The 12,653-nt window shown below is 35.0% G+C and overlaps 1 protein-coding gene across 1 annotated transcript; it reads right to left on the reverse strand.

Annotated features, from left to right (window-relative positions):
* Positions 1 to 2,294: 2,294 nt before the first annotated feature.
* On the reverse strand, positions 2,295 to 12,009 carry LOC108223219 (DNA mismatch repair protein MSH6). Its single transcript, XM_017397357.2, has 21 exons — positions 10,961 to 12,009; positions 10,354 to 10,450; positions 10,034 to 10,136; positions 9,895 to 9,948; positions 9,738 to 9,812; positions 9,487 to 9,555; positions 9,304 to 9,387; positions 9,005 to 9,196; positions 7,942 to 8,465; positions 7,706 to 7,835; positions 6,580 to 6,668; positions 6,311 to 6,489; positions 6,001 to 6,203; positions 5,807 to 5,908; positions 5,282 to 5,444; positions 4,481 to 4,770; positions 4,271 to 4,408; positions 3,839 to 3,918; positions 3,621 to 3,720; positions 3,215 to 3,341; positions 2,295 to 2,814 (listed from the first exon to the last, which is right to left on the reverse strand). The coding sequence occupies exons 1-21, from the start codon at positions 11,745 to 11,747 to the stop codon at positions 2,579 to 2,581; spliced, it is 3,822 nt and encodes a 1,273-aa protein (XP_017252846.1). The 5' UTR covers positions 11,748 to 12,009; the 3' UTR covers positions 2,295 to 2,578.
* Between the last annotated feature and the right edge of the window lie 644 nt (positions 12,010 to 12,653).

A 12,653-nucleotide genomic window follows, 5' to 3' on the forward strand; every position in this document is an offset into this window, starting at 1 on the left:
TGGAGCTCATGTGCTAAATCTTGTGCTAAATCACTAAGACATATTATTTTATAATATTTTTAGGGAACCTCTTAGCATAGTGTTGGGCTTGCTCTTATTTTACAATTATTACTAGTTGAGAAACCGCGCGTTGCGGCGACTTATAAAAATTATATTAATAATTTAATACTTAAATTTGTAGAATAAAATAATTTTGTGCCTGTCTATAAACAGTATATTATTAATTCAAAATTAATATTTGTAGGATAAAATAAATTTTATTTTATAAAAATCTTGATGTAATACCAAGACTAATATATAAAATTGCAAAATTGGACTATAATTCATGGTGAAAAAATGAAAATAAATTTCTACATGTAATTAATAATTTAAACCACGACGAATCTTAATTTTATTTGTGTTTTTTTTAAAAGTAATCATGTTTATACATTGTCATCTTCCTCCAATTTTTTTTGAATTGATTGTGCACAAAAACAAACTTAAGTCTGTGAGATAACGGTCTATAACTATCATTACTTGTAACAATCTTTGCCTTCACTTAAAAGTTGCTTAAACGGAGCAAACAGATAATGCACGAATAATATTTTCCTGTGTAAATCATATAAAAATTAACAACAAACATGTATAATGAACAAAACAAATATTATAAAAGAATAACCAACAAACATACATCACTAATAATTAATTTATTGATATCATCCATCAATATCATGTCAAGACTATATTCCTCTCCCGTGTTTGGATTTGTCGACTCCCACATAGCGGTCTATAACTACCTTTGCTTGCAACAACTTTTTTTTTTTTTAATACTGCCTTCACTTAAAAGGTGCTTGAACCGAGCAAACATATATTGTCGAAGTATTGCATAAATAATATTTTTCCTACAAATATTATAAAAAAATAACCAACAAACATATATCATCGTAGAAGACGGCACCACCGAATTAGAGATCGAGCAAGAAACTATCACCAAAAAGAGGTAGGGTTGTGGTATTGACAGAGCGGAGGTTGTGTTTAGATGATCCAAAACCCTACAACCTATAGGGGTATTTATAGGTGCACAGAGACTTTGCTACTCTTTTCCATAATTAAATAATTTGAAAAAAATCAGATTAAAACTTTCAAGCTACTATATTCCATAAATAATCCAAAACAAAATCAGAATCAGAAACTTGCTTCTAATATATCCGAAACTAAAAAAGATAGTTCTAATTTTTGATATTTTTCATCCAAAAATTCTGGAAAATTAAAAAAATAGAACGGAGCGATGTGAGAGGCGCCAACTACATGCCCCTCGCTTCTCTTTTATATAAGTATATGGTTGTGGTATTGCGAGAGAGGAGGTTGTGTTTAGACGATCCAACCTATAGGGGTATTTATAGGTGCAGAGAAACTTGTGTGCTACTCTTTCCCATAATTAAATAATTTGAAACAAAATCAGATTAAAATTTTCAAACTACTATATTCCATAAATCTTTTTTCCCATAATTAAATAATCTGAAACAAAATCAAATTAAAACTTTCAAGCTACTATATTCCATAAATAATCTAAAACAAAATCAGATTCTGAAACTTACTTCTAATATATTCGGAACTAAAAAAGGTAGTTCTAATTTTTGATATTTTTCATCCAAAAATTCTAGAAAATTTGAAAAATATAACGGAGCGATGTGAGAGGCGACACCTACACGCCTCTCGCTTCTCCTTTATATAAGTATATTGATGATTATTACTTTATGTTCTCTAATTTAACATTTTCTGTATTTTCTTTTTTAATAAAACTTTTTTTTGGAACTTGATCCACCTTCTGTTCAACTCAATTTTAACTCGGATGAATTTTTTTAAATAAGAGTGAAACCGAACTTTTTATCCCTTCTTTTATATAAGTGCAAATTAGCAAACTGCGAAATAGTACCGGGAAACAAAATGACATATATTTAGCAAAATAAATAAAAACAGAAATGATTTATGTTACAAAATTATGCCCATTCTATCTAGCGAATTACGTACATAGATGTCTGTTTTAAAATTTAATGATTAATCACGATTAATCATTTATTAATCCATGTCTGTTTTAAAATTTGATGATTAATCACGATTAATCATCTCTCATCTATTAATTTTTGTTCCATATTTCGCCGAATTGATTAAATCTCTGATTAATCACCGATTAAATCCGATTCCCGCTTTTTACAACACTGACATGAATTATGAATATATATTTATTTTTTTATTTCTTAAATGGTTGATGACGTATGAGCATATAGATTCTCCCGTACATGAGATAAATTGGAATCTTTCACATTTTTCTTCCCTAAATGCGTTACATGTAAACCAAAATGTGGTGTCACCTTCACTAAAAGGTGATTAGTGCAGTGTCGTTCCAGTTTTTAATTACAACAGTTCTCTAAAATTCTCTAATGCAAAATGAACATAATATATTTACACTATTACATCCCCGCCTTAACCACTGAAACACATGTTTTTATTAGTATCAGAATAGATGTATATAGCCATATAGGCAGTCATGGTAAGAGGCGTTGCAGCTATCAGGATGCCAGAGGAGACTGAGGATACTCTAACTCTGTTCCAGAAGTATCCTTGCTCTATGCTGCAGCTCACCTAACGTGTTAGCTACACCACCCTCATTGCAATTCTTCTCTGCCGATAAATTAATCAAATTCCGGATAAAGATTAATAAATTATCTTCCCAACTTCCATTGGAAGTATCAAACTGCTTTCCTTGTTTACCGTACATTCCTTCAAAATCTTGTGACTTGGTCACTGCTCTTTTTAGTACAGCGACAGGTAGTCCTGCAATCATGATAGTTATTTCATATTTGGGAAAATGGCAAGATATCGTCAGAAATTAACCAGATATAAACAAAGTGCTGTACTTCGACTTCAACTTTATTATAAAGCAAAATTGAGAAATAATTTATTCTTATCATGAATGAAGCAAAATTTAGAACTGTCTAGTTGACAAGTCTAGTCGTAATACTAAAAGGTTTTAAGGTATCTTAAGAGAACATTACAATGGAGACAAAATCTTAAACTAATCTCATTTTAAATGTGAACTCAATATATATATATGGCAGCACTCAATAATCCACTCCTATGCCTCAGGGTATGACTTTCTTCAATGTGACAAGCAATTAAATTGTAGAGAAGATAAGCAATCTATAATTTATAATATATTGTTGAGCACGCTTACCAGCTATCCTCGCAACATTGACGCCGTAACTTTTAGGACATGCACCAAGAGTCAACTTGTATAGAAAGGTCACCTCCTCCAGGCCTTGGACTTCTCCTACTTGGCATGCCATGTGACAAAGGGAGACCTGTCAACGAAAAAGGAGGAAGGTAAATATTGTACATAGTTCTTGCAAATTTGACTTTCACAACATAATCATCAAATTTTATCATAAATAAAACTTAACCACTACAGTTCATTTGTAGGATCCAGTTTATAACCATGCCTAACCTCATTAAAGTAAACTCTCTTGATGACATAACAGTAGTTAGAAATCAGAGAACTAAAACCATCCGGGTGAAATCCCTAAGATTAAATAAAACGATATGTTTGACAAGGAAAGAAAAAAATAAGAGTAGAATTTTACCTTTGGATCATTGTGGTTGGATAGAGCTAACCGATGATAGTGAGTAGAAAACATCCCTCGACAGCGTACCTTATTGACAAAATGTTGAAGAACTGATTCACTGAAAATAAAGCACATGCCCAAAAATTATGAACAGTAAGAACCAAGTAGTGGGAGAAACAATAATGTTACACTGTTTACGAAAGCAGATCATGTATAGTTCTTATTCTTGCACATACGCTATGGCTTGTCCATCTGAAGTTGATGTCCCTCTTCCAAGCTCATCCAAAGCCACAAGTGAATTGCGGGTCGCAGACGACTAAATTAAGAAACAAAGTGTCCAAGCAAGTCAATTCAATACATCAGATGTCACATAGTAGAAAACTTGACGGGTAAAGATTTCGGTTAAGATATTTATTTTATTTGTATAGATTAATTTATTTTCTTTCTAGATGTGAAATTTAATATTACTTTTTACTAATAAAACATGATAAGATATGAGGACGGCCAGATATTTGGATAAGATAATTTTCACAAAGCTTATATTGCTTGCTTAGACTAATCTGTTCTTGCTTCTTAAATTTCAATATCAGATCACCAAATCTCTTTGCTTTCTGAGAGCGCATAATAATTTATTTACAGTCAAATTTATAGATCAAAAGAAATCTCACCAGCATTGATGAGGTTTCTACGAGCTCTGTTAAAAATGTACTTTGGCCAGCCATTATGTGATCTTTTGCACCCATCCGAACATAAATGCAATCAACAGGAGACATATTAAACCTTTCTGCAGGGACATATGCTCCAACCTAGGAAATGGATGAGGTGAATATACAGATAAAATCTTAAACTGAAATTCAACCGCTAGAACAAGAACTAACTTGGGCTAATATTACTGCCAGGCAGACTTGGCGTAGGAAGGTTGATTTTCCACCCATGTTAGGACCAGTAAGCAGGATGAAGCTCGCACAATCAGGACCTCCAATATTTACATCATTAGGGACAAAGGTACCCTTGCCTAGAGATTCACTTCTGAGAACAGGATGCCCTAAATTTCTAGCAGCAAGGTGTGGGACTTCATCTGAATTAGATAATCCAGTGATAGTTGGTTGGCAGGTCGGTCCTTCGTAGTAATCACTTGCGATTGCCAAACTTATTAACACGTCAAGTTCTGAAAAATGTAAAAACAGCTTCCACCATGTGAGCTACTAGAAATATCAGTTTTCTAAATTTACTGCAGCTAGACAAGTGGCCTTCAATATTTGATAGAGCAAGCAAGATGATTTCTAAAAAAATATTGTCGCATTCAGCATATGTTGTACTAAAAAGAACATGGTTTACAATGGCAGGCCTGACACATAAACCTAAGCGTACAATATATCTATGGTCTCTTCATCGACAAAAATTGCATACTCAACACTGGATACTGTTTCAATTGTTGAGCACCCAGTTCCAGTTTACTAATACGATTATGAATACAAAACACGTAAAAACTGAACAGGAATGAGGACAAAGGAGAAGCTAATACTGTATGATGACATTTTCCTTTTTAACTAAAGCATTAACAGGATCGACATTCCTTTAACTAATAAAATCAATTAGTAGAGGAGAATTTAGTGTTTGCGTTATTAGAAACGCATAAGATTACTCTAACTCCATAATCAGATGACAAGGCACAGTACCTGCAGTAGTAGATACCAACTGCCTCCATTTATCATGATGCTCACAAAATCGTATTATCAACCTATGTAAAATGCTTTTAAGCTTAGCGTCTTTCTCAGATTCAGCTTCAGAAAGCTCTCTTATAAATTTCTTAATAGACGGAGTCCAGTACCGAGAAACACCCTGCATGTCACTACCAACTGTTAGATAAAAGACGAGGCAGTGCAGAGAAAACGGCAAAGTCTGGCCAGGCTGAAAATAGAGCTCATATGTAAATGCAAAGCATAAAGGCAATACAAGGGAAAAAAAGAATAACGAAATTAAATCTAAAAGAAACAGAGCGAGGAGAACTCTCTCTAAAAATAGGCAGAAAATTTTCAAAATACAACCACAAAAAATCTTCTATAAACATGCAGCTACAACATCTGTATTTACTAAAATATAAATTCCTTTATCAGGATCACAAAAGTCACATCATATACTAGGAAAATTTTAAGGCTGCCAAATTAAAATATCTACTGTAATTTAAAAACTATCTTAATCACCTTTTTGGAGGATTGTAACTCATAATCTCGGGGAACACTACTAGACAAACTTTCGGGTACTTCCAAAAGGTATGCGTCTTTTCCTATGGTTACATAATTTATCTGTAAAAGAAATGGTTAATTTAGGCACAATAAAAAAGGGAGCAGACTTCTAAATATAGATATTGAATTTATTTTTTTCATCGATCTCTTACTGATGTATCTCCAAGAACTTTTCTCTGTTCCTTCAGATGTTTGTTCAAATTGGATTCAATCCCTTGAACTGCTTGGCAGGCAGAATCATACTCCTCATCGGCTCCCTCCCGAGGTATTATACGGCCTGAATTATTGGCATCAACCCAATCGAATGCATTCTTAAAATGCTTCAAGATGGATTGAACATTAGGAAGCCCTTTACCTACAAAGATAACCGCTTTATAAGCTCTCTAAGAAGAAACTCAGAATATAAAGAAGACAATACACTTCCTTACAGTCTTATCATAAGAGAAAGTTTTGCAAATTTACCAGGTGTTAATAAGTGATGTAATGGCCCAAAATTAATGTTTTCAAGAGTGCCACCAAGTATAAAGCAGGCATGGTTCATCAACTCACAACCACGAAGAGCTGATATGAACTCCTGAAGTTGTTTTTTTGAAGCATCCTCATATAGAACCACTTTATTTGCATTCCTACCGCAAGCTTCACTGCTCAAAGAAGTCAACGGATAAAAACAACCTTTTAGCATACAGTCACCTTACTAAAGCAAAACAATATGATATTGCCTTTAAGCTTACCTTCCAGCAAAGATGCGGGCCAGCAACCGTTCCATATCTGGTAGTCTCGACAATTCTTTGCGGAATTCAATTGCAGAAGATAGATTAGCCTATTGATTATAGCAACCATTAGAATGTTCAGGATGTGGCAAATACAAAAGCTTACAGTACTCTATGTCGTGATATCCAGAACAGTTACATATTGAGATAACTATATTGCAGCAATTTACGAAATGCAGGAAAGTCAAACAATGAAAGATGATGAAGTTCGAGCAACTACCAACAGAAGTAAAAGGGGAATATGTTTTGACAAAATATTGAAATTATTAAATTAATATAATTTTGTCCACATATGATCGTAAAGGATCATTTCTTTAGTAATCTCGCAACATCAAAACAAAGAGATATTTTATTCGGTATAGTCAAGCCAACACCAACTAGGGGTCGCAAAATCCGACACAACCCAAAACCTGACACTAACCCGACTCGAAAAAGTATGAATTAGGGTCGGGGTGTTTATATTCCGGGTTGGGTAGTTTATTTTACCCGAAAAACTCGGGTTGGGTTTGGATTGACCCAGTGTACCCGAACCCGACACGAAATATTTGTAGATATAATATATTATATATAATATATAAATTTATATTAGTTAATTAAATACATTTGTCATATATTTATATATTATTTAGACAAATTTATCCACTTATAATCTCATTAAATTATTATTTATATTTTTATAATAAAGTACAATTTTATATAAATAAAATTTATCACAGGCTTTCATTCTTCGGGAGAAAAATAAATATTTTTAATTAAATTTCGGGTCAATTCGGGTCATTTTCAATCAGGTATTGAACAGATCAGGTTTGGGTTGACCCAAAAACTGGATCGGATAAGACAACCTGACCCATGACCCGAAATTTCCACCCCTAACAATAACACAGGCTCCACCAACATTGATTCAACATTGTTTACAACTGTGTATAACTATCCAACTTCATATAGTAAAAATATATTACTAAATGAACATCGGCGTCACATCTCTGTGTTTTTCCTTTCTTGAATGCTAAAAAACAAATTTCAAGACTAAAGAGGAGGAAATTTATTTTATCAAAAGTTCAGAGTAAAATCACAAGCTAGAAATTACCTTCAGGGCTGCAACTGCATCCTGGCGTTCTTTGATCAGATCTATTTGGTATAAAGGTCGTGCAAGCCATGTTTTTAGCAACCTCTTTCCAAATGCTGTTATACAGTGGTTCAACTGAGCGTACAATGTCCTTCATTCACAAAACAAGGCTCCTTGAAATAAGATTATTTAAAGTGATGTATGTTCTTAAGATAAGATTGACGCAAGTGACTTATATGTTAGACATCCATACATACCCTGAAGAACCTCCGTTTCTACTGTTTTCAAATATCTCTAGGTTCTCCAATGCAGCAGCATCAAGAATCATATATGGTTTTCGTGATATATCACTGCCACCTGAGCATGGAAGCACCTCATATGTTGCATACCTAAGCAAAGTCTCGTCAAGAAAGGCCTGCTTCAGGTAGAAAATAGTGCCTCCTAGAGCAGAGAGTGCATGCATGCCTTTATCACCTGCAGCCACAAGCTCAGATAGAACCTCCGGTAGGTAGTTCAGGTCCCTCTCTTTACCAGAAGAATCAGTAGCATGAGAAAGTGATCCATTTATACGCTTGTAGATATCCTTGACTTCACAGGCAGTTCTTTCAGCATCCCAGAACTGTGAGAGAGGGACCAACTCATTTACTAAAGGATTTCTTGTATGCCTCTGAAGTACTCTCTCAGTTTCTAGGCTAAGCAACTTAGCAGGTTTTATTATTTCAACAGGCCTGAGTTCAGTCAGTAAACAGCTCAGAACACTGCACTCTGTATCATCCTCGAACTGCCAAACAGAAGCTAATTAAGCCACATCATCCTTTAGCAAATAAATGGCAAGCCAAAGAAGAACACAAATAAAGCTGACTTGTGCAATAAACAGTAAATGATACACTAAAATGTGAAGTCAAATGAGAATGCTGAAGTGTCATTATACTAGAACTCTGCAAATACATAGTGCATGATCTGTAAACAGCCAAGTACAGTATCAAGGCTGGTTTTCCAACCTAAAGAACAATTATGAGAAAGGGAGAGAAGGGGTGGAGGTTGAAGGTTGAACGCAACTTGTGCTGTTTATGGATCCATTCAAAAAAGTTTATAACCATAAGAAATGTTTTGCAGTGAGAAAGTAACATCTTGCTTCAACTGTAAAATATATGGCAAGTCATTTGTCTAACTGATTTCCATTCTACAGAGCATACAAAACTTTCGAGCAAGTAAGGATAACTGGATAAGCGAAGCAACTTCGCATCTACATTCACAATTAAAATATAACATTTTCAGATGTTAGCCAGTAGAACTAAAATTCGTTTATATTTTACAAACCTGTCCAAGAAGAATTTTGCTTGTAGCAACATCAACCACACAAACACCATATATTCGACATTCTTCGCTTGAGAAAGATCGGCAGCATTCAGCAACCGCCATTATGTAAGAAGCATCAGGATTTGCCAACTGCATTTCCCCCTCAGTTAATGTTCCTTTAGTGACTACTGCACATATCTCTCTTTTAACAACCTATAAGGCCAGTGTAAATGGTTTGTAAATAATTTGAAGTAGCATAAATTACAGACAAAGAACAGAAATTTGATAGCTTTGTCAACAGACCACATATGTAATTGTACCTTATCTTTGGAACCTTGCTCTTTGCGACGAAGGTCAAGCTGTGCAGGAGTTTCTGTCTGTTCCACAACAAGAACCCGGTATCCCTGCAAAGCTCCCACAAACTCAGTATATATATCTTGCAGAAGTGTGCTGCAAACTCAACCAGAAGGATAGCAAGAAAGGTGTACAATCATTTTAACAACCTTTTGAGCCAGTTTTTCAATATACATTGAGAAATTCTTCTCTGGAAATCCACAATGAGGCTGAGCTCCCTAAAAATTGAAATACATGTATATCAAGTACTAGTGCCAAGAAAATCAAAATGTATAAATGTAAGCAGAATGTCATCAGCAAATATATTGTAGTCAAACTATCATCCTTCAAAAGGGAAGCTATTTCAAATTATACGATCAGCTTATGTTCATATTAATTACAACTCCTTCCCTAATAATACCTTCATATATTGTAAATCAAGTTCTTTCGCACCAACATGAGCGTCCATCTCAAACAGCTCATAAAATTTGCCCATCTGTTTCAGCAAAAACTCAATGTCAATCAATGGAATGAGAGCAGTTTTTTTAACATCACGAATTATTGGCAAATCAGATTACCTTAAAAAATAGGACCTTGTCCATATTCATTGATTTAAACTCCCACCATTGTTTCTATTGATGCATAGCAAAAAGTTATATGTGTGTTTGTGCAACTAATTGACAAAAAAAAAAATGTCTATGCATATAGAAGTATTACCTGACCTCCTGTTAAACTATTCAGGAACTGAGGAGGCAAGTATAAAGTTTTTGGATCATAATTTACATCTCCAGGACGTCTTTTATTGGCATCCCTGCGATTCCTATATAGAACCCAGGGACAAAAAGTGATTCATCAAAACAATAATGGTACACACTATACAACTAGCCATCTTTTATCCACTTAGCAACCAGAAGAGGAAATGAATTGAGGGGTAAACGAGGTAAAAGTTTGCCCCCGAACAACCTGATTAAAACATACATACACATAAACGAGGTAAACTCTAAAAGCCAAAAGTAGATTATGCGACAAGGACTTACTCTGAAAGGAACTTGAACTTCTCCATCTCTCGCATACCAAACCTCTCTGCAGCATCACTCGTCGGACACTTGTCAGAAAGCACAGATCCCTTTCCACCTGCAAACATCTGAGTCAATCACATAGCCAGTGGAATTTAAATTGATTTCATTTTATTGATGTCAGTTTTGTGGTGCATTAGCAAGACTCGTCCAAGGCAGACTACATGGTATAACCAGGCAGCCGATTAAAGTAAGTGAACCACTATACCAAACAATGAAAAAAAAGGTAGTAAATCTTTACATTAAATTTAAGTATTATATCTGCGACAAAAATCTATTCACTTAGCAACATTAGCAGTGTGCTCAGAATATTACAACAGGTAGTACTAGCAGAACTAAAGTAGAAAAGCTTGGGAAATAGTGGACATGCTTGTAGAGAAACAGCTGCCACGAACGATATATATACATAAAATCCAGCAGAAGTTTAAATTTGGACTGATCAATAATTAATATGAATATCATATAGTCTACAACATAATGGAAGTCCAAATTTAACATCATGGTTAGAGCCCAAACCGTGCAAAATTGGAATTTTATTAAAAGGCTAAAGGATATCAATGTAACTCACTTTCATTATTAATTTGATTAATCAATTTGTTTCTACCAACATCCACACCACTTCTGCTCTTTTTACACGAACTCGCTTCATCTACTCCCCCATTTTTCCGTTTCTTAAACTCAAATTTCTTAACCGGCATCTTTTTCACACTACTCCCTCCCTCCTCATCCTCGTCATCCAGCTCCATGCTCTCCTCCTCATCCTCAACAACTTCTTTCTCCGCATTCTTCCCCCAATCCTCATCCGTTGAATCATCCCCATCTCCACCACTCTCCACCTTCTCCTCCTCCTCGTCCTCCACCACCGACATTTTCCTCAACCTCCGAAACTTCTTAACACTCCCCTCCTCAATCCACTCAACCTTCTCCTTCGACAAATCCAAAAGCTCCTCCTCCGAATCCTCATACTGCACCAAATGCTTCCCACTCTCCATATCAAAACTCTTAACACAGCCTTCATACCACATCTTATCCAACGGCCAATAAACCTTGACTCTCTTCCCAACCGCATCCTCATCCACCAATCTCCGCGGCGTAATCGGAGAATGAGTGGGACCAATCACCAGTACTGGCTTACTCCGTTTACTCTGACTAGGTGAAGGAGTAGTAGTAGAGGCAGGGCTCAATTTAGAAGTAATTTTAGGGTTAGGGTTAGGGTTCAATTTGGAATGCGATTTGGGGAGAATGGAAGAGGGGGAAGGCGTGGAAGAAGGTGATTTGGTGAAAAATGAAGTGATCTGTCGTTGTTGATTCACCAGCGGCGATCGGCCGTTGCTCGACCGGCGCGAGTTCGACATCGGAAAATGTGCGTGTTTGTAAAGGTCTACGTATAGCTTTGTTATTTGTTGGTTAGCGCGGGTTGAGTGTTAAAGTGCAGTAGAGTGGGAGTAATTTGGGGGGTTTGATTAATGAGATTAGCGCGGGAATGCTAACAGTCGGGGTTGGATTGGCGGGAAATTCTTAGGGTTTGGCATCAACATTCAACGGTACTATCTTTCGTGATGGTGCTATCAACGGAAATTCTTAGTGCCTAATGCCTATGCCATGCACTTTTCTGCAACTCTGGGTAGCAAGGTCTAAAATTGTATTTTCCAATTTTAAGTTAGGATTAATACGGAGTACGATCGAATAGTCTAGGTGATTAACGATTTATTCTCTCTTAGTTCAGGTTTTGGATTCGACATTATCTTAGTCAAGTGATTAACGATTTATTTTCTGTTAGTCCAAATTTTGGGTTCGACCATATCTTAGAATAGATATTCAAAGTTGTAGGACTATAAATCATATTAGTCAAAATAAAACAAAATACGAAGTATTAGGAAAAATGATAGTGATTCTTTTTCTTTGCCATCCAAAATATCATTATGATATTTGAATTCGGACATATGTATCCTCAAAGGAGAGATGGTTGTTTGACTAAATTTATTTTTCATAAATAAAAAATTATTTTTGGAGAGAAGTACATAAATTTATATTTTTTTCTCAAATAATTTCTTCTTCTTTTTTTTTATCAAATAACGAATGTGTTTCAAATTTTAATGAAAAATTGATGAAAGGATGCTAAATCACTATCCTCGATAAAGTTGTAGGATGCAGTTTACAGTTTTTTAAGTTCTACTATTACACATTTATTTTTGAAGTAAAGCTGTGGTTTTCCTTTGGTTGTAAAATGTAATTACTTCTTATTCTTAGTAAAATGCAAT

This window comes from Daucus carota, chromosome 5 (genome assembly GCF_001625215.2).
Source record: "Daucus carota subsp. sativus chromosome 5, DH1 v3.0, whole genome shotgun sequence".
Classification (NCBI taxonomy): Eukaryota; Viridiplantae; Streptophyta; class Magnoliopsida; order Apiales; family Apiaceae; genus Daucus; species Daucus carota.